This window comes from Paramisgurnus dabryanus, chromosome 3 (genome assembly GCF_030506205.2).
Source record: "Paramisgurnus dabryanus chromosome 3, PD_genome_1.1, whole genome shotgun sequence".
Lineage (NCBI taxonomy): Eukaryota > Metazoa > Chordata > Actinopteri > Cypriniformes > Cobitidae > Paramisgurnus > Paramisgurnus dabryanus.
In genome coordinates, this window is record NC_133339.1 from 18032067 (window position 1) to 18054522 (window position 22456).

At 38.2% G+C, this 22456-nt stretch overlaps 1 protein-coding gene across 1 annotated transcript in view; it reads right to left on the reverse strand.

Moving 5' to 3' along the window:
* Positions 1 to 1186: 1186 nt before the first annotated feature.
* Positions 1187 to 22456, reverse strand: part of grin2ca (glutamate receptor, ionotropic, N-methyl D-aspartate 2Ca) — an 86995-nt gene continuing 65725 nt past the window's right edge. Inside the window, exons 7-14 of the mRNA XM_065277941.2 lie at positions 19856 to 20024; positions 18824 to 18977; positions 18018 to 18143; positions 16332 to 16561; positions 8561 to 8721; positions 8127 to 8314; positions 7546 to 7778; positions 1187 to 3314 (exon numbers count right to left, since the gene is read on the reverse strand). Coding sequence (XP_065134013.2) covers positions 1734 to 3314; positions 7546 to 7778; positions 8127 to 8314; positions 8561 to 8721; positions 16332 to 16561; positions 18018 to 18143; positions 18824 to 18977; positions 19856 to 20024 — 2842 coding nt within the window. The 3' untranslated portion in view covers positions 1187 to 1733. The remainder of the gene's footprint in view (positions 3315 to 7545; positions 7779 to 8126; positions 8315 to 8560; positions 8722 to 16331; positions 16562 to 18017; positions 18144 to 18823; positions 18978 to 19855; positions 20025 to 22456) is intronic.

The window sequence follows — 22456 nt, forward strand, 5'->3', positions numbered from 1 at the left end:
ATGTGGGGTTTAATGCAACCACATGATCAATGACTTAAAAGTGAAGCCAGTGGTGGCTGGTGACTTCCCTTCCGAGGGGCGCAATTCAAAATATGTGCCTGCTGCACATGCGTCTAAGGGGCTGTTTACACTTGGTATTAAGATGTGTTTTCATCGATCGGATCACAAGTGGACGAGAGAGACACATCACGTTTACACCTGGTATTTAAATCCATCTCTTTTGTCCACTTTCGACCCCTTCTGTCCTGAATACTGTGAGGGGGTGGTCTGTGAGACGGTGGGCGAGTCTCTCTGCTGTCATTCAAACTCGAGAGGGAGTAATGATGAGTTTATATGGACGCAAACTAATATTATGTCGGAGTCCGCTGCTTGTTTAGCAAGTAAACATGCTGCACAGTGTTTTGTACGTGTATATGTTAGAGCTTTCTCTGAATTTTCAGCGCAATTGATGAAATAGGATCGCGCAACTTTCACGCTTTCAAAACGAAACTACGGCGAACACCCACAGTAGTTTTATCAATGAAAGGCTAAAAATAGCGCTGTTCACCGTATGTTCAAGCCAGAAGTCAAAAAAAGACGTAAAATTTGTGTTTAATACCTCAGATTAGATAAATGGGCGGAGAGAAGGCGGTCGCGTGTGGCTGTTCGAACACATTCAACCACATTGCGTTCCGCAGCTCCAAAGCGATCCGATCAAAAGTGGTTTCGACTACCTCTGGATGTGGTTGAAAGTGGTCGAAAGTGGACGCGTTCAAAACGTTTTGAACACCGTTTACACCTGGCATTAACGTCGTCCACTTGTGATCCGATCGACGAAAACGCATGTTAATGCCAAGTGTAAACAGCCTCTAAAGGATTTATGATAAAAGAGACACTTGTGTTCACAAAATACTTGAAAGACATTAACTTAACACTAAACTCTGATTACACATGAGATTAAGCGAGTATTTGGCGTCTCTTCTTTCATAAACCCTTTAGATGCGTCTGCAGCAGGCTCGTATTTTGACATCACACATGATGCACATAAGCTTATATGACGCAGTGAACACATATTTTGAAATGATGAGCCTCTGGGCTACATACATGATGTGACGAGTTTCGGATCGTGTGTCCTCGATAACGGAGTCACCGGCCGCCACTGTGCGCAGCTATACCTACTCAACCACAAGAAACTTTCAACTTGCCGTCAAGTCATCCCATCATTTATTAAACGGTAAAATAGCTGTGAAACTGCATTTTGTATGTCTAATCAGAACTGTATTACATTTCGTGTAGTGACAAAATTTGATGGCTTTCTCAAACCCTTGGTTTTATAAAATTCCTGGAAGACATTTTTGTGTACCTACATTATAAAATTCCCCAAGTTTGGTGGGGTGTAGATTTAAAATGGTGAAAAAAACAACAGATTTTAAATTTAACCCTTCAGGATTAAAGCTGCCATAAAACATGCTACTGTATATCCGATTGATCGCAGAGAATTAATATAATGGGTATAATGGCATTTTAAAACAGTTAAACAATCAATAGATTATATATTAAGAACTATTAAATATTTTAACTTTTAGTTTTTTCATTATACTTATCTCCACAGTAATCACTTATACATCCCCCCACCTCATCCCTGCAGTCTTGTTGTATTATTGCACTGAGTTTACCACCACTGTTAGTCCACCTTAAGATTTTTTGCTTGATTCGGTTTAGCAATGTTTCTCCCACAAAGCCTAAAAAAGACTTCACACCTCTGACTCCAGGCTGGACACCCTCCTCCAGGGCCTTGGAGCGAAGGGACTGTGTACATTCCGTGCAACTAGAACCTGCCTACGGTCCCTACACACAGAAGACACCGGCAAAGTGTGTAGCGACTGCTGGGGTAAACGCCCGGCCCCCTCGTAGCCTCCGAAACCTGTGCTCTGGTACACCGTGTGTCTGCTGCCTAACCGGTGAACCAGAGCAGCATTATCCGGGCAATGGCTGGCGCAGGGAAACAGGTGGCACATGTCTTTGGAGTGGTCGTGGAAATGGGCAGGCCCCTGTGGTAGAGGCCCCAGGTACATAGGCATGTCCGTGTACGAGTTCAGGTATGTCGAATAGTGTCCGTGCACCAGTGTGGAAGTGGAACGACGCAGGGATGCTGTGTTCTGTATTAGTGCCTCCCGGTATGACGGAAGACGGATGGACTTTGAATATTTGAGCTTTTGGGGCTTGTAAGGATAGGAGCCCATGTGGGCCGGGTCCAGATAGGCGGGTTCCGCCGGCACGTTGTAACGACGACTGTTACCGACACTCCCGTACGTCTTTGAGGGTTTGGGATTCGTAACTAAAACTCTTGGGAAAAGGTCCGGCATGTTGATGCAACTGCTAGAGGATGCCGAAGTGCTGGGCTTCTCGTCAATCTGCCCGATCCGATCGCCGCCCCACGTGGCCCTGAGAAAAGAGGCGCGGCGGTTGACTTTATCCTTCCCAAGAAGAGGAATGTCATCCGTGTCCGGTTCTATATACAGCTTTGTGCAGGCGTTGCAGCTTGAAATGGGTCTCTGGTATTGACTTCTCATGCAGGGTGTGGTATGGGAATGGTTTTCCAGGAGATGATCACTTTTAAGCTCGGCCAGGCAAGACTGAGGGACGTCGTAATCGTCCCTACGTCGAGTTTCAGGAGATGCTGCCACGTAGCTGTGGGACCTTTTATTTCGACCAAGACCTGCCATGTACGGTTTATGGCTTACGGGAGTTTCCTGGTGCTCTACGAAGATGTCAGGTACCTGAAAGTCACGGTAAGAGATGTAGCGAGGGTGACAGGATGGATCCACGTACACATGGGGTTTGGGAGCTGTAGGAGGAGGCGGGTCTCTCATGGCAATATGTGGACTGCTGAGGCTGGATATGGGTAGCGTTCGTTCATAGATGTGGTGTTGGCTGGTTCGTGCCGGAAGGGTGTAGCGCAGTGAGGTAGGACGTGTGCTCGTGTGAGGCTTTTCCAGGAGATGCTGGGTGGTGCTCTCCACATTTTGTTGGTAAGGTGAATGATTGTCTGTGACACTGGAAATGAAGGGTAGGCGACTGTGGCTGAAATCAGTTCCTATGAGGCAGGTGGGAAGAGTAGGTCTTGCCGCCTCTGGATCACGTCGACTCCAGTTCTCAATGGTCTTGGTGGCGTTGTCCAAAGAGTTTTCCACTCTGGCAGATGAGACGATGTCTTTAGCTGTCTGGAGCATTTTCAGCATGTTAGCCTGAGTGTAGCTGGTGGTGACATCTGGGTTCTGCATGTTCCCTTTACGGTCCATGTCCTCTACACCATTAAAACAGCTGTAGATTCCCTGCAGGGGAAGAAAAGGGAAAAATCTTAACCTTTACGATGTTTAATTTAATTAAATTCAGTTGAAAAGGGTAATAAATCTGCTTTCACAAGCTAATTGTGTATAATTACCTACAGTATAGAACGTTCAAAGGCAGATACAGTAAGATTAATTTATTCAGTAATATAAAGTTAACTATGTGGGAATATTAACTATAGCTTATGCATGCATGTGTAAAATGTGTATATCTTGTTTTCTCTTGCTTTATGTATTTTACCTTTAAATTTGGATCTTAAGTTTCCAGAGAATAAAATCAGTTACAGTAAATAAAAAATATCAAGTGCTTTGGTGGCTAGAATAATGACATTGAGATTTTCATATTGTCCCCCAGATCTTTAGTGGCTCTATAACATCTTGGTGTCCTCATGAAAATCGTTTTATGAAAAATGTTTCTACAGTATTTCGAAAGTCTTTCCTGAATTTCCAAGCTTCCTCTGGCAATTTTTCATTGTTGCTAGGGCTACAACATATATCGAAATGATAGAAATACAGCAAATGTGCATATTGCATAATGCTTCATATGACCCCTTTTAAATATATTTTATTACAATTTAAATTGATTTTACAAACTCAAAGATTAATGTAACTGCATAACAGTGGCAGAGGGTGCAGGAATGCGTAGCTTGTCAAAACATGCCTTTAGCTTGTCATGTTTTTCAATATTTTACTATGTTCTTACCTCAACTTAGATGAATTAATACATACCTATCTTTTTTCAATGCGTGCACTTTCAATCTTTGTACAGCGTGTCGTGAATGTGTTAGCATTTAGCCTAGCCCCATTCATTCCTATGGCTGCAAACTAAATTTTTATTTTGTGCCACCATACTTACTCGTATAACTCCTCATGTAACAGTCTTTAAATAGGGAAAACATGAAAGTGTTTGGTGACTTATTAATTCATCCCTGTTTGGATCCTAAGGAATGAATGAGGCTAGGCTAAATGCTAACACATTCACGAAGCGCTGTACAAAGATTAAGGGCCCTATTTTAACGATCTAAGCGCATTGTCTAAAGCGCACAGCGCAACGTCTAAATGGGCGTGTCCGAATCCACTTTTGCTAATTTAACGACGGGAAAAATGGTTTTTGCGCCGAGCGCATGGTCGAAAAGGGTTGGTCCTATTGTAATGGGAGTATTTTGGGCGTAACGTGCAGTAAACCAATGAGAGTCACAGCTCTCATCCCCTTTAAAAGCCAGTTGCTCTGGCGCTATGTCTAATCCCTATTTAGATGACGGACTTTGTAAACTGAAAAACTAAGCGGAGGAAGAAGATCCCTAGTTTAAAGGACAAGTTCGGTATTTTAGACTTAAAGCCCTGTTTTCAGATTGTTTATGGTGAAATAGAATGGTTTTGACTGAAATTTCGACATTTGCCGCTGCCCTGAGAATTTTCGCGTGTTTGTGTTTCAGCTCAAACCTCTACAATGGGTTTAATGGTGCACTGGAACAATCCTTCCTAAAATGCATTAAACTTTCGTTTACAAAGACGTGAAACTCACCGAGTGGTCAGGGGTGTTCACTGATATACTCACACAAAAATCGCTGCAAAAGATGCTTTCCAACAGCTGTTTTAGCATTCGTTGTTAACTTGTGGACCTATTTTCCCAAACGCCTCACACCCGTACATTCTTCCGCTTAGAGCTTGAATAATAGACACTCCAGCCCAGGTGGTGGCGCTAATCCGCCTTTGCCAATTGCAAGAATAGAAACAAAGTTCCCGGCGCGGAGTAATACCGTACCTCACAGGACATCTAATACAAGTCCATGGAGCTGGTAAAAACTACGATAAAACCTGTTGGAATGCGTCTTTTGGAGCGATTTTTGTGTGAGCATATCAGTGAACACCCCTGACCACTCGGTGAGTTTCACGTCTTTGTTAACGAAAGTTTAATGCATTTTAGGAAGGATTGTTCCAGTGCACCATTAATCCCATTATAGAGGTCTGAGCTGAAACACCAACACGCGAAAATTCTCAGGGCACCCGCAAATGTCGAAATTTCAGTCAAAACCATTCTATTTCACCATAAACAATCTGAAAACAGGGCTTTAAGTCTAAAATACCGAACTTGTCCTTTAAGATTAATGTTAAATAATTATGTTGTTTTTTCACTTGTATTGAAATTGTTATTTTTTTATTAAAACCTTTAAAACCCGTTTTCTTTTAGTCATGGAAGTAAAAAAGCAGGCTTTTAATTGCTTTAAATGTATGGCTATCCAATATCATCAAAAAATAATTTACAAGTATGTAAGATAAGGTTTGTACTCTAAAAATACTTTATTTGTAACAAACAGGATATAAAGATTTTACAAACGGCTCTCCTCACGTTTCAGCACTATGCACACGTTTTTTTTAGCAAAGAGTTTTTTTAAGCATTACTTAAAAATGTTTCTCATCCCACCATATCCACAGGTACAGAGTCATCATATACAATAAATCCGTGAGGTAGCATAAAAAAAACATTTAAAAACAGACGCATTTGTTCAAAGCAAAGCATTTATTTACTTACCAGGCTGCAGGTGAAGCAGATCTTTGTGCCTTCTAACGTCACACAATTAGTCCTCAATTATGTTCAAGAGACTCAATAATAATCTTTTACATTCTTTAATCTTTCATATTTAAAAGCGTTTTTGTGCTGCTGCGCATTCATGTATGTGATAAGCAAACCCGCGTTGTCCTCCCGTGTATAGGCGCATTTTACTAATGCGCTCTTTAAATAACATAAAACACATTGCGCCATTGACTTTAGACTTTAGACTTAAGACCAGGTTTTTGTTGGTCAATGGCGTAGTCTATTTTAGTTGCCTCAAAATAGCAACGCGCCAACAATGCACCTGAACACACCTCGTTTTCAGACCAGAACGCCCTTGGGCGCAAAAGGGGGCGCAAATGCATTTGCTATTTAAACAACGCGGCGCTAAACGTGAAAATTAGGGTGGAAACTAGCGAAAGACACTTGCGTCGCGCATTGCGCTGCATTGCGCCGGGTGTAAGATAGAGCCCTAAAAGTGCAGGCATTGAAAAAAGATAAATTTGTCTAAGTTGAGGTTAGAACATAGTAAAATATTGAAAAGCGGTGGTGTTTTCCTTTAAATTTGCGCCCCTCGGAAGAGAAGTCACCGGCCGCCACTCCTGCATACTAATATTACATTATTTAGCAAGTTGTCCTATATTGCATTTTTCTTTATTAGGCTATAATATAAAATTCTATTCAATATGGTAATAAAAATAATCAATATACAAACATTTCTTCAATATCAATGTATAAGTTAGCTTTATTGTAATAATTTTTAAATGAGCCATAGCTGAAATGGTTTGTTTATAATTGTTAGAAGCATTTTGCACTGCAAGGAACATTGAAGACTTAGGGTGCGTGCAAAACCGCATACTGTATAGTAGGTAGTGAATAAGATGAAGTACCTACTTACTTGGCGTTAAAACAATAGGTACTGTATAGTATGAATCCTGGTAGTATGAATGAGATTGGGACGTACTACATCCGCCATGTTGCTACATCACGTGACATCGTCGTCATTACGTCATGTCATTCCAGCGCGAAAACAGCCGCATGCCTCTTCTTCTTCGTTGGATAACTCCTCTCCCAGGGCATCATGGGATAGTGAAGTGTCCATCGTATGCACACTGCAAAATCTAACTGGAAGTAGTAGGGCATCCGGGTACTTTTCGCATACTGTTTTTCTAATACTATGTATTCAGACATACTACTCACCTCGCCTACTGATTTTCGCGTACTATATAGTATGAAGTAGGCTGTTTCGGACGCAGTATTAGGCGGTGTGCACTTTTTTACGTTTCAAAAAACGCCTGGCGGACGCCGACTGGCAGCTTTATTTCAGCCAAATGGCAGCTTTCTTTAGATAAGCGCTTTGGTTGCTGTGATACTTCGGCTTTGTTTAGTTGTACGATGCGCCGGTTGGTTGTTGTGCTATTTGTCTCACCCCTTTTCCACTGTGATTGAAGCTGAGCTTTTCACGCAAAGTTGAATATTTTTTAACCCTCGGCACTGAGCATGGAAAAACCAGTGAGCGCCGTCTTTCAGGGCTGAAAAAACGCTAGGTGCTCCTCCATTGGAAACAATTGAAAAAATACGTTGTCCACGAGCGTAAAACTTTGGTGTGCACGCCCCCTTAAAGTAACACTTCAAAATGTTGATTATAAAAATGAATTTTACCCTGCTGATGGCTAGTAAGCAGTCCAAGCGGTCAGACTTGCGGACAGAATGTCGTAGTTTCCAGTAAAGCAGATGTTCCCAGGCAAACACCAGCAGACTGAGACCCATGGCCACCAGAAGCATGTAAAACACCCCGGCCATGTTGTCTATGTCGAGTTTAGAGCTCATCACCTCTTTCTTCTCATTACGACAGATGCCAGTCAACCACACGGTCTGAAGCTTCTGAGTGTCACCTGTGATACATGATACATTTGAGATTAAATAAGTCAAGAGTATATGATGGTTAGGCTTCATTTAGATACAAAATAATCCATTAGTACAATATTTCTTCATGTTTTATCACCAAAAATATAAAAAATAGGAAATAACACAAAAATGTAAATACTGCCTTTGAAACGTGGCTCCAAATGTATTCGATTTTATTCCATAAAAACCTTTTGAAGAATTGTCCCCGTTTTTGCCACATAATGTCATTCATTCATTTTTTTATGGAGTATCATGATCAAATATAATGGTGAGTAAATAAGTACAAAATTAAAAGCTAGTGCTTGAACACTTAAACCACAGGCAATAAAGTTTACCATCAGCGAGGAACTGAAGAAGAGCCAGATCAATGGGTCGCTTCCAGCGAGACTCTTTCTGAAGGGCGATACCATAACCTGTAGTAGCGAATACTTTCCCACTACCGATAGTCACAAGTTTACAGCCTTCATCTTTACCAGCCATGTAGTTCAGCACAGCTGCATCATATATAAAAGCATCCAGCTTCCTGTTAATGACAGAGACAGAATACACTGGTTTCACAAAACAACAAAACACGTGCTTATTTTAAAGCACATCAGCATTTATTCTCTGTTTATGATAACAGTTGTTGAATCTGCTCAAAATCAAAAGAAGTTTTATCAGAAACTCTGAGTGAGCAGACACAAATAATCCTAAGAAATATCTGATGGATAGGAAGCTCTAGTAGCAAATAAAATAAAATATAATTGTGTATAATTCACAGTGAACATACCCTGTTTTGAGGCTGTTGAGGGCATCTTCCACACCTTTCTGGTTGTACTTCACCATGTGCGAATGCATCTCTGGATAATTGCTGCGAATGTTTCGTTCCGTGCTGCCGTTGGGCACCGTACCGAACCGGAACGGAGGGTACTGGTCTTGCGGTCTCTGAAACTGAAAGATGGTGTTTTAGCATCTTTAGCTCATATACTGGACTTCATTTACAGCCAAAATGGATTCCTGGATGAGTGGAAGCTAAGATTGCAAAATTTGTATAGATTTCACCAGCACTAGATACAGTATGGCAGTTTAAAGGGACACTCCACATTTTTTGAAAATATGCTCATTTTCCAGCTCCCCTAGAACTTTCGATTTTTACAGTTTTGTAATCCATTCAGCCAATCTCCAGGTCTGGCGGTACCACTTTTAGCATTGCTTAGCATAATCCATTGAATCTGATTGGACCATTAGCATCATGCTCAAAAATGACCAAAGAGTTTTGATATTTTTCCTATTTAAAACTGATGATATTATGAAGTGCCTGAAAATAGTCCCCTTTGTAACTTTCAATAGCAGGGGACTATTTTCAGGCACTGTGTAATATCACTACGCCTCCTGCAGCCATGTTACGACAGCAAAGTCCTTGATTATTACGCCAGAATGAGAGTATAGTTCCTAGCCATATCTGCATAGAAAATCGCAACTTTTAATTTTCTGTCGGTCTTAGTACACGATGTAACTACAGAAGAATCAAGTTTTAAATAGGAAAAATATCGAAACTCTTTGGTTATTTTTAGCATGATGCTAATGGTCTAATCAGATTCAATTGATCGCGCCACGCTATGCTAAAAGTGGTACAGCCAGACCCGGAGATCGGCTGAGTGGATTCCAAAACGGTAAAACTCATTGTTTAACTAAAAAAAGTGGAGTGTCCCTTTAAGGACTTTAGTTGGGTACGCATTGTAGAAAATCTGCATACAAAATGTATGTTTTAACATGAATAAGTGCATTAGCTAACATGAACATTAACCCCCTGGGGTCCAAAAACGCGGGGCCGCGTTTTGACGCATTTTTTCCTGTTTCCTGTGACATCCACTTAAAATACTCCGTCATTCATAATCATACACATACATGTAATACATCATTAGAAACTGTGAAGTGTCTACTTTAATGTGAGTGCCTTCATAATAACAACAAAACCGTGTGCTTTTGGCAAATAAAGAAAATAAACAGGGAGTGCATTTCGACATCTCTGTCTCCTTGACCATCTTCCTCAAACACGTTACAAACATGAACTGATAACTCCGCCAATACTTGTCACACGAACATGATACATGTGTCTAAAGAAAGCCTGAAATGTCTACTTTTACATGATGTAATTAAAATCTGAAGAACTCATTGTCTGTTTGTGTAATCGACATGTAAGTAAAGAGAGGTACAGTTTTTCTTGCTCGACCTCATTAGTACTAATGTGATCCCACCTACCCGCGTGCGCGCCATTCATATGGAAATTACCTGATGCGGGCTATGCAAACAAGATCAACGCCCCCAAACAATGCTTTGAGAAGCAGCAAGTTTTGACAGTTTCATTCACTTATCGATGCGCTGGGAAAATGACACGCTTTACAGGTGAGGAAGCTCTACAGATGCTCCTGGACAGCGAGGAAGAGTTCACAGTTTCTTCAGACGAAGAGCAGGACTCCGACGATGAACGTTTGTATTTTGAAGAGCGACTTGATCCAGCTGAGGATATAATTTCTGAAGAGTAAGTTTTACCTACATTTGTTGAAATGTTGTGTGATGTAAACTTTTATATACTGTATACTGACTATTTGCAAGCAGATATTCATAATGACTTTATATAAACGTCTCGTAACTTGTATTTACATTAAAATGATAGTTCTTACATTAAACCGTATGCTGATTAGTGTAATGGGAATATGTTATAAAGCAATATCACTACTATAACTATAGTGTTCATGCCGACTTATCAATAAGGCTTCTTTACGTGATTATTTGCTCGGGTGTAATGATGTGCTGTAAATGCGCCCGGAGATATGTCATGCGTTAAACAGTATGATTGTATAGTGTAATGTAAATATACAATATGTCATAAAAGTCTCACGAAATTTCGTTATATAGTCACGTATTTTTTTGATTCTTTTTTTCGTGCTATTATCACGAATTTTCGCGTTTTTTCGTAATCGTATCACGAATTCCTGTTTTCGTGTGATTATCACGTATTGGTTACTCAACTGTTTTGTCCTATTTTCTTACCATTGTCGCTTCGGTTTAGGGTTAGATTTACATAAAATGACATCCCTAACCAAACCCAACTCTAACCCTAACGCCAGGCGACTTTTAAAAAAATAAATCAGGAAAAATAGTATAAACCAATATATAAAGTGACATTCTAATGCAAGCACCAAATCTAATCCTAAACCGAAGCGACAATGGTTTAAAAATAGGAAAAAGCAGTTGAGTAACCAATACGTGATAATCACACGAAAACAGGAATTCGTGATACGATTACGAAAAAACGCGAAAATTCGTGATAATAGCACGAAAAAAGAATCAAAAAAATACGTGACTATATCACGAAACTTTGTGAGACTGGGTAGCAGCATAAAACAATATCACTATTTAGAATATATTTTGACTAGCGTTTATGCCTCAACAAGTCTTGTTTACGCGACTATCTGTTCGGGTGTAAATGTATCGATGCAGTATCGATGTGCTGTAAATGTGTCCGGAGATATGTAATGTGTTAAATGTTTAGCCATAAATATGTCCGGTAATGGCCCGTTAACAAAGATATACAGCGCATCTATGTACCCAATTATCTTATCTCAACTATGCTTTACCGCATTAGTATTGCTTTATAAGTTTGGTACTGTGGAGAATACATTATATTAATTATTAAAAACTTGTAGGAATGTGGCAGCATCACTCTCCTCTTCAGCGGGCATTTGCAGAAATGCGACGGACATTCATACAGGGTAAGTCACATTTGCGGGATTTTCTGTTTTATTAGTAGACTATTACTGATATTTTGCTTAGTAATTTGGAAAATACAAGACGCACGGGGGCATGCAGAAACGAACCCGAAATTCATAAAGTGTAAGTTACATTTCGTCCCCTTGGAATTAAAAGGTTCTATTAGGGCTGCACGATTACAGGAAAAATGATGATCACGATGTTTGCTCAAACTTTTGATCACGATTAAAAATACGATCATTCTTTTAGTGAAGAACTTCAATTTACTTCAGTATTTTTTATTACACTTTACAGCCATTTATATAATATTATATACATTTTATAGGCCTATATTATAAAATATTTTATTGTTTTATAATATCCACAGCTCCCATTCTCTTAGATCTTTTTAAAACATTTAAAATAATTCCGCATAGATTTTGCAAAATAAATCCGCAGAAATAACAAAACAGATTCCTAACAGCTGTAGGACTATTGCAGCAATTAAACAGTTCAGTTTTAACTGTCAAAATTATAAAATATATTTTATTTATTTTAGAGTCTTTTTTGTTTGTTAAATTAAGGTTTTTGATAATGACCAAGCGGATAGCGGCGGACAGCTAACGTCGACGACTTGTTTGATCAAATGAGCCTCTCAAATCAACAATTCACTTGCCTACAATAACGTTTATATAATATATATATTTTCAGCATATAACAATGTTAGTTTAAATGTTTATTATCAACACACTATTTTTTAAAAAGCGGAGGGGGGCTGCTCTGTTGCTCGCAGTCGCGGCGGGGTGCAGAAAAATAATAAATCAAAACAAAACGAAATAAACATGCAGGTTGCCTTACCTTACACATTCGCTATGCATCAATTAAAATTCAAGGCTTTACACCGCATTTTTTACATGACTACCGAAAGAAGTCTTTTATAGATTATGCACAGTATTTAAGGTTTTTATTCAGTTCTTTATATCCACGATGCGCTGGTCCTGCTGCTGGCGGAGACGCGAAACACCGTTGCAACAGGTGCATTGTAAATGTGCGTGGTGGACTCGTGCGATAGGTTAAACGTCTTTCTTTTATAATTTATCAATGTCTCAACGTTTCTTTTAATTAAATTATTATATATAAAGGTGGAGAAGCCTAAAAAATCCAGAGACCTGGCCGCATATCAACTGTGATGTTAAAATTGGTCCGAAACCATTTATTTACCGAAACTATTTATTTATTTATTTACAGATTTACCACTGACAGTGATAAGGCACCTGTTGCAAAAAGAGTCAAGACCAACATCCAGGCAAGCAGCAGCAGGTCCATTCTGTCATGGAAAACAGAGGCTGATATTGATGTGGTTCCACACACTTTGCGTTTCTTTCCTGCACTAAAGATGATCTCCATCAGGCACTACTGGAGACAGGACGATGTTTTCTCCGTGCCTTTTCCTGCCAGAGTAATGTCAAGAGAGAGATACTGCACTATTTCATGGAATGTGCACATGAGTCACCCAGAAGACGACAAACATGTAATGTTCCATTGTGTGTTCAGTTAAATAGGAACTGTTTTGAACAATGGCACGACAACATTTAACTCCATTCTCAAAGAGTTACAGTGTGTGATGGTTTACAAATGTATACCTTATTTTTTATATTGTGAAGTATTTTTAGATGCACACCAAACTGTACATTCATAGCTGACATTTAGAATAATTTTCTTTTAATTAGAGCCATATTGTACTGGTCATATAGAATATTGTTACATGTATTGTTACTTTATTATTTATAATTACAATGATGCTTCTTTATTGATAATTACAATAAAGCTTTTTAACTCTATTGTATTGTTCATGTTTTTAGCATTTTTTGCAACCCTATAAGACTTTTATTTTACTAATTTCAGATAAAAATAAAGTCTTAAGTCTTTTGTACTTTACTGTAACCTATTTTTTTAAACTACAAGCAAAATATTCTCTCTTTAAGTCTCCCCGCATACATTCTTTTGTCCCAACATTCCTCACTGAGCCATTAGGGGGTTGGGTCTCTGGTGTGAAACACATCAATATTCATGACCATTGACCCGCCCTTGCATATTGCCTTTACACAGCAAAAGGTGTCTTACAAAAGTTAAATCAATGTATTGTTTCATGTGAGTGAGTGGGTTAAATGGTTTTTACATCTTTTTGTAGCAAATTCTCTACTCTACAAGAGTAGATAACTTTTTTGCTTGTTTACAAATGTTTAGGATGTGTTCCTTGGCCTTATTTCAGCAACTTTTTGTTTTCTTTTTTTTACTAACCACGCATAAACATCATTTACTTAAAAATACAAACATGTACATACATTAATCTTACATATTATTATAGCACAGTTTGTGCTGAATACAGTGTTATGTGATATTAGCCATTAATGTGTTTTAGAGCAACTGAAAAAAGACCAAACGTGAGAGCATGTCAGAACCTCTGACAGTGTCCCAAAAGGGTCGGACCCCAGAGGGTTAAACAATATAGTTTTTCATAATTTTTTAATCTTTGTTAAAGGAATATTCCATTTTCTTAAAAGAAAAATCCAGATAATTTACTCACCACCATGTCATCCAAAATGTTGATGTCTTTCCTTGTTCAGTCCAGAAGAAATTATGTTTTTTGAGGAAAACATTGCAGGATTTTTCTCATTTTAATGGACTTTAATAGAGCCCAACATTTAATACTTAACTCAACACTTAACAGTTTTTTTCAACGGAGTTTCAAAGGACTATAAATGATCCCAAACGAGACATTAGGGTCTTATCTAGCAATACGATTGTCATTTTTGACAAGAAAAATAAAAAATATACACTTTTATTCCACAACTTTTCGTCTAGGTCAAGTCCAGCGCAACCTAACGTAAATGCGTAGTGATGTAGGGAGGTCACGTGTTACATATATAAAACGCACATTTGCGGACCATTGTAAACAATAAACTGCCACAAAGACATTAATTAGTATCAGTTGACATACAACAACGTAGGAAAGGTCCTCTTTCAAGACGCTTGTAAACACTGGGGCGGAGTTTCGCGTTCGTCCTCTGTGACCTCTTGACCTCATGACGAATTGCGTGGGGTCAGCTGGCGCATCACGACCGGATCTACATGACGAGAAGTTGTGCTTTAAAAGTGGATATTTGTTATTTTTCTTGTCAAAAATGACAATCGTTTTGCTAGATAAGACCCTTATGCCTCGTTTGGGATCATTTAGAGTCCTTTGAAACTCCGTTGAAAAAAACTGTTAAGTGTTGAGTTAAGTATTAAATGTTGGGCTCTATTAAAGTCCATTAAAATGAGAAAATGTGTTCCTCAAAAAACATAATTTCTTCTCGACTGAACAAAGAAAGACATCAACATTTTGGATGACATGGTGGTAAGTAAATTATCTGGATTTTTCTTTTAAGAAAATGGAATATTCCTTTAATGTAACTTAATGCCAATACAATTATTTATGTTAACTTCTGGAAGCAGTTACAACTTTTGTTTTACAGTAAGATATGTATTTGTACAGTAAATGCTAACATTAAGGAAATTAAAATTTTGTCTATCATAATTTTCTCATCCTCACGTTGTTCTAAACTTGTATGAGTTTTTTTATTCGGCTCAAATGCTGACATTTGCACCTCCTACTGTATCGTTCTGCATAGGAACGTATCTGCCTTGCTGAATCCGTGGAATTTCAATTTTTCTTTTCCCTCTTAAGATTTGTACTGATTTGGTTGTACATGATTCCAGCCATATTCATTTAGTGTCTGTACTGGAACATCAAATAAATGTAATATAGCCAGTAAGGCGGCACATTAGATCTGGAGGCATGAATAATTGTGTTGTAATGTAGGTAACCTTGAATGAGTGAGCAGTGTCTCTGAGGAACACAAACTGATTGTATTCCAGCTGAATGCATGTGACCTACACTAGTGTCAGTGAATGCGTCATTCTGAATGTGTATGCTGTCGTTCAAGTGAAGAGGACAGAATAAATGTTGTCTTTCATCTGTCCTATAGTCCCGACAAAAAATGTGGCAAAATGATAGTAGTGCAACACACAGATACCTATGGTTTTGTGTATGTGCACTCGCTTAGAACCTGTGTTGCGCATTAAGCATTTAGTAAATTTAGTAAATGCATTATGTTCATCTCATTATGTTAGTTCATGTTGGCTAATGCATTAACTACTGTATGTGAACAAATACAACCTTATGGTACGACCAGCACCGGATATGTACGGATTAAGCGATGCGCGTACAGGAGAATGGAGCATGTAACCGAGCAGATGCATTGCATTTTGTCGCAATGCGCATGCATCAAACTTTTGTGTACACGTACAAATCAAATAAACTATGCACGGTAATGCTGTGCGTTCGACCGTGTGTGTACGTTCCCGTAATAAAACAAACTACTCCGACCTAAAGCTGTTCCAATCAAAGTTTGTGTAGTTTGAAAGCACACACTGTACTGTATTAATAGTGATGCTTACATTGATATCACCTCTGTTTTTCATTTCATAAGAATATTTAAAATGTATTTTTATGTTTTAAAGTGTCTATAAAAGTCTCATTAGACACAGCAGTTGGGTTTGCTGGACCTTGGCAGGGCAGTTTATGATTTACTCTCGTTTAACATTTACCATCTCTAATCACCTCTTTCTCCCCATCCAACATTTCATCACCAGGGCGCACATTTATACTGTAAGTTCACTGACTGACGGCTTTAATTAAAAATGACGCCAGTAAAATGGCCGTTTGGCAGAGACAGATGTTGTGGCAGCTTTACTGTTCTTACTTTTTTGTCACTCAGCCCGGACACGGTGTCGATGTACTGTTCCTGGATCATGAAGGCAGCAAGGTTAGCGGTGTAGCTGGCCAGGAAGATCACGGCAAAGAAAGCCCACACCAGCACCATGATCTTGCTGGTGGTGCCTTTGGGGTTTTCAATGGGCACAGAGTTGTTAAAGACGATCCCCCAAAGCAGCCAGACTGACTTTCCAATGGTGAATGTCGGCCCACCTGGATCTTAACAGGAGAGAATTACAGTATACTTAGAAAAGATGTGGAATGAGCTGTCCACTATAGATGTCAAGGGCACCTATTATGCCAGTTTTAACAAGATGTAATATAAGCCTTAGGTGTGTTCAAAATCTGTCTGTAAAGTTTGCCACACAGATCATTTATTATAGCATGTTCGAAAATTGGGTGGGAGCAAAAAGTGCTGTTTTCATGTCTGTACCTTTAAATGCAAATGAGCTACTGCTCCTCTCTCCGTTACCAACAGACAGCGAGCGCTTTCAGTTCAAATAAATCTGATTCCTGTAAATACAGTCTGAGCTAGTATCTCACTATTGAGATATGGAGGACAGTATACAACTTGCTGAGGGCAGAAACTATGGTAATGCAGGACTGTCACTCAGTGGCAGTGGGCGGGGCTTTATCAGTGTGAAGTCACATTAACAATAGAATCAAAACAGCATGTCAATGCTTTGGTTTTAATAGGAATCTAAAATTGTAAAGTGGTTTTGTTCACACACTGCCAACACACTTATGTCCAAACACCTTGTAAAAGTGGATATTGCATGATAGGTGCCCTTTAACGTGTGGAGGGCATGGTATATTGTGAATTTAGTACATGGCACTCTGGAATGCTTGATTCTGATTGGTCAGTGGTGATATTCTGAGCTTTGTTATTCCTAGATAGCCTAAAACTAATATTAAAGCCTCATACGGGTACTGAAGGTAATCTTGACAGGTGCAGTAAATTCAATAGAAATATGCATAATAATATTTGAAATTTTATTTACAAATGCATGTTCTTACACATAAAATAATAATAAAGAAAAAGTAAAATTATATAATATAACAGACAGGAAAATATATGCAAAAATTCCGTTATGTATTAAACCATGGTAATACAGTAAACTTAATAAGGCTAGATGTTAAAGGGACACTCTTTTTTACCGTTTTGTAATCCATTCAGCTGATCTCCGGGTCTGGCGCTAGCACTTTAAACATAGCTTAGCATAATCCATTGAATCTGATGGCTGCAGCAGGCGCAATGATATTACGCAGCGCCTGAAAATAGTCCCCTTAGTAACTTTCAATAGCAGGGGACTATTTTCGGTCACTGTGTAATATCATTGCGCCTCCTGCAACCATGTTACGGCAGCAGAGTTGTATCAAAACTCTTTGATTATTTTTAGCGTGATGCTAATGGTCTAATCAGATTCAATGGATTGTGCTAAGCTATGCTAAAAGTGGTACCGCCAGACACTGAGATCAGCTGAGTGGATTCCAAAACGGTAAAAATCTAAATGTTTAACTCTAGGGGAGATGAAAAATGAGCATATTTTCAAAAAAGTGAAGTGTCCCTTTAAAAGCAGTAAAATGTTCTGTCGAATTTGATAAAACCGTGTTTTATGTCAACACTATCTTGTGTCACAGTTCATAGAGTGAAACCAAGGCGGTGATCACTGACCTTTGGCACTAACCAGACTGCGGTTGTAGCCCACAGGGCTGAAGTATTCGAATACAAACACAGTCACGGCGACTACAGTAAGACACATGACGAACATCATCACCCACACGGCCGGACTGTATGGCTCTACAACATACAAAACAAGACTAATCAATTGCTTCGTAAGCTATAAAACAAGTAAACACTGATTAAAACACTTAATCAGTTATAAACATATGGGTTATAAACAGCTGCACCATGAGAGATGTGGTGGTAATTTTTACTCACAAAATTGAAAAGTGACGAGATAGCTGCTGCGTTTTTGTAGAATTTACAATGAAGTCATGAAAAACGTAATAGATCTCGGCTCTAAAAAATGAAATAGTTGCACTAGCGTGGCATAGTGGTTATAGAGCTGGCCAAAAATGAAATGACTCTACAGTTAGAGTTTGTATTCATTCTCAGCCGCCTCAAAATATATTTGGACATTTACACCACATTCAAAATTGATAAATGTCATTGCATTCAATAATAAATTGGAAAACAAAGTGGCATTTATTCGACACTTCAAGGAACACATTTGACAAAGAAGTTGGATAGGTTTTCAACTGTAAAATAAAATATAAACTGTATTTGTGTGTTCTAAGGAACATTTATTTGCATATGCCATTTTAATATTTAATATTTTTTTTATCTGTGACATTGAGACATTTTAAGTGTGGAGTAAATGTTATAAAGCCTAAAGTGCTTTAATAATTCATTTCCTTTAACTTAGGTTAGTTAAGTTTTGTTGTTGATCTCACAATCAAGCTGAAAACACTTCTCACCCAGGAAAGCAGATGGAGAAACGGTTCCATTGCTCCTGGCCACCATCACACTAATTCCAGTCTCCACAAATGGCACAGAGAAGTCAATGATCTCGGATCGCTCCTCGTTTATAGTGAGAGAGCCGATGGCCATGTCCGCTCTCCTATAAAACACCTGTGAAAAAAGTGCTCACATGACCTCATTTGAATTTTGTTTTTATTATTATGATTTGTATGCACAATATGCTCATTAGGAAATGTTTTGTAGTCTTTGCTGCAATGAAATTGTGACTTTGCAACTAATCCATAAAAGATATTCACTTAGTTGTTTAACAAATTGGTTACTTTCTCTTAGTAAATGACGTGTTTATTTAATCACACAATCGTAAATATGTCTATAGTAGCCATGTTTGTCCAGTAATCTTTATGTGTGTGTGTGTGTGTGTGTGTGTGTGCGTGCGTGCGTGCCTGCGTGTTTGTGAAACTCTGTGCCTATAGATCTACAATGTAAGCTAGTTTCTCTCTCGTTCTCTCGCTCGCTCGCTCTTTCTTCCCTGTTTTAGCCATACCATCTATAATGCACCAGTAAACACAATAGTTTTCTGCATCCCAGAGAAAATGCCATAACAGCAGTCGGGCGTCACGGGCCGACACTCTTCAGACCCCGCTGTGCATCAAACGTCAACATGCCTGATGGAGAAGTTTATTTACAAGGTTGTTTAAGACATTACAATGGCAGTCACGTATCCTGGAACGCACAGCCTTCTAAGACACGTTTCGGAGACTGAAATCTTTAGCCTGTTTTGACATCACAACAGTTTTCACGAGGTTCCGCCATACAACGATAACTTCATACATTAAATGAATTTAAAGCAATGTTCTATAGATCAGTTGGTAGAGCATTTTGTTTGCAGCAAAAATGTTTGAATCAAAGAAAACATGCACAGCTTGAATGCACTGTTAATTGTTTTGGATGACAATCTGTGATGTCATTTTAGAGGCGGAGCAAATCAAATCAGTCATAATGAAACTATGCTTTCAAGGCTTTCTCACCTCTCCGATCATACCGTTCCAGATCCCACGTACCAGTTTACCATGTTTACCATTGGTGACCAGGTAGAGGTCATAGGAGAATTTGATGTTACGCGAGAGCTTCTTCAAAATGTCTATGCAGAAACCTTTGCAGCAAAGTTTGGTGTAGGGCTCAGTATGTCCAACAATCCTGTGAGAACACAAGAGTAAGCTTTTAATGTCACATACACGTTTACGTAACTGGCTAAATAAAGACACAACTAGTTACTATACTAACAGTGCACTATATTATAATATTACATAAGTTTTAAGTTACCACAATGAAAAATCTTTATTAACTGCACTCTAAAAACAAACGGTGCTAAATAGCACCAAAAGTGGTTCACTGGCTCATAATCATAGGGGAACCATTTTAAGTGCCATATAGCACCTAGCACCTGTGTAGCACCTGTAAAGTACCATATATAGAACCATATCTGGTGCTATAGTGCTGCCATATCACCCCCGGATGGTTCTTCATAGATGCTATATAGCACTAACAATGGTTCCCCTATGATTACGAGCTTTTAGTGCTATTTAGCACCATTTTTTTGTAAGTGTGGGTCAGTGACAAAAACAGTTTGACAAGATGAGAAATTAAAAAATGAGAAATTAAAAAATCATTTAAAAAATATCTTTGATTTAAAAGCATTTTTTTTTTAGTGTGGGTCAGTGACAAAAACAGTTTGGCAAGATGAGAAATTAAAAAATGAGAAATTAAAAAATCATTAAAAAAATATCTTTGATTTAAAAGCATTTTTTTTTTGAGTGTGGGTCAGTGACAAAAACAGTTTGGCAAGATGAGAAATTAAAAAATGAGAAATTAAAAAATCATTAAAAAAATATATTTGATTTAAAAGCATTTTTTATGAGTGTGGGTCAGTGACAAAAACAGTTTAACAAGATGAGAAATTAAAAAATGAGAAATTAAAAAATCTTTAAAAAAATATCTTTTGATTTAAAAGCATGCAATGCACATAGTATATTTATGTAAATTTTATGCATTAAAAAATTAATGAAAGTTAAGACTGAATGGACCCGAAAATGTCAAATGGTGTAACCGCCAATTGCGCCAAAGAATGAAAAATATTAAATATTTTATGCACATTGATGGCATGCGTAATCTGCCAAAAAAAATCATTAAAAAAAATTATTAGTTATTTCTAAATGTAAATTTTAATGCGTTTTTGTCCTGACATATGCTAAAAACAGCTCTGTTTTCTACATAATCTTTGACAAATTATGTACAAATGTGTGTAAAAAAATCATATTACACTAAACTAGATGATTATATTTTATTCCACATTTTTATGAATATATTTATATTTTAATTTAAAAAATACTAGTTACACCAATTGACACAGACCGGTTACACCACATTGAAATTTTTGCAGTTATCCCCCAAATATTCTGTCCAACTACATTTTTGGTGTTTTTTCAAATGTTCACCTCCTCAAAGGGAGTTTTTGTCAGCTTTTGTGCACTTGCTACACATGTGTACCCAACATTTAGTTAAGTATACTTATAGGTAGAGTACATGCACACACTTATTAAACATTTAAGGAATTTCAGCTTCCCAATAAGCTTCCAAAGCACATAAGTAATCAAATTAAATTATACATTAAAATATGTGAAATAAAATATATAGGGAAATACATAAGATGAAGACATGTGAAAGTTGGTAACTTTATCTGTAACAAAACTAACATTGAAGAAACAAATGTAAAGCATGGTGGTGGTTGTGTTATTTTCATCATCAGTCATTTGGTGAAGAACTCACATCCAAATGTGTAGTTTTGTGTACACCCATTTCTGAATTTACATTTTTGTGTAGCGTGTAGGTTAACCATTATACAACAGCAGTGTAAATCACCTCATTTCTCACCTCTTTTATATACATAACAATTTTTTTCAATTATGTTCTATGTAAATCCATTTGCAACCATCGAGAAACAAATAAATGAGGCCTTATTGGAGTAAGTATCTCTGCAGCAGTCATGCCTCATTAACGTTACAATGTTTACCCAGTTTGTCCGGTTTTCTGTTTTGTTGATTTATAACATCAAGATAAACATACAGGCAATCTGATTAACAATAAATCTATTCACAGCAGTAGTAATGATGTGTGGCTCTTTTGGCTAAACAGAAAATAATGCCGTGCTCTCAATTTACAACAAGGAGACGTCATGGTTGTTGGTCAGCTTGATTGCCGCTTTCTAAATAAACTTCATGTAGTTACATGGAGGGAAACTGTGCTCTGTGAAGGGTGGCAGAGACTAAAAATGGCAAGAAACTAAAACGGGCAATTACGAGATTGTCCAAAGATCAATGGCAGGAGGATTGGGAGAGGGAGGGGACGTGTGACGTGAGCTAGGAAATGGGCATGGAAAAGCAGTTTGACAAAACATATAATATTATAGTCTTGTGGTATAGGTTAGAGTGGTTCCCAAATTTTCCCATTTAATTAGCAATAGGTTCCGGGGCGGATCCGTACCACGTCCCCTCCAAAGTCAGCAGTTCTGTTCTGGATCCGTTGCGGATCCGCCCCAGAGCCTATTGCTATAAAGTATAATATATCCCAGG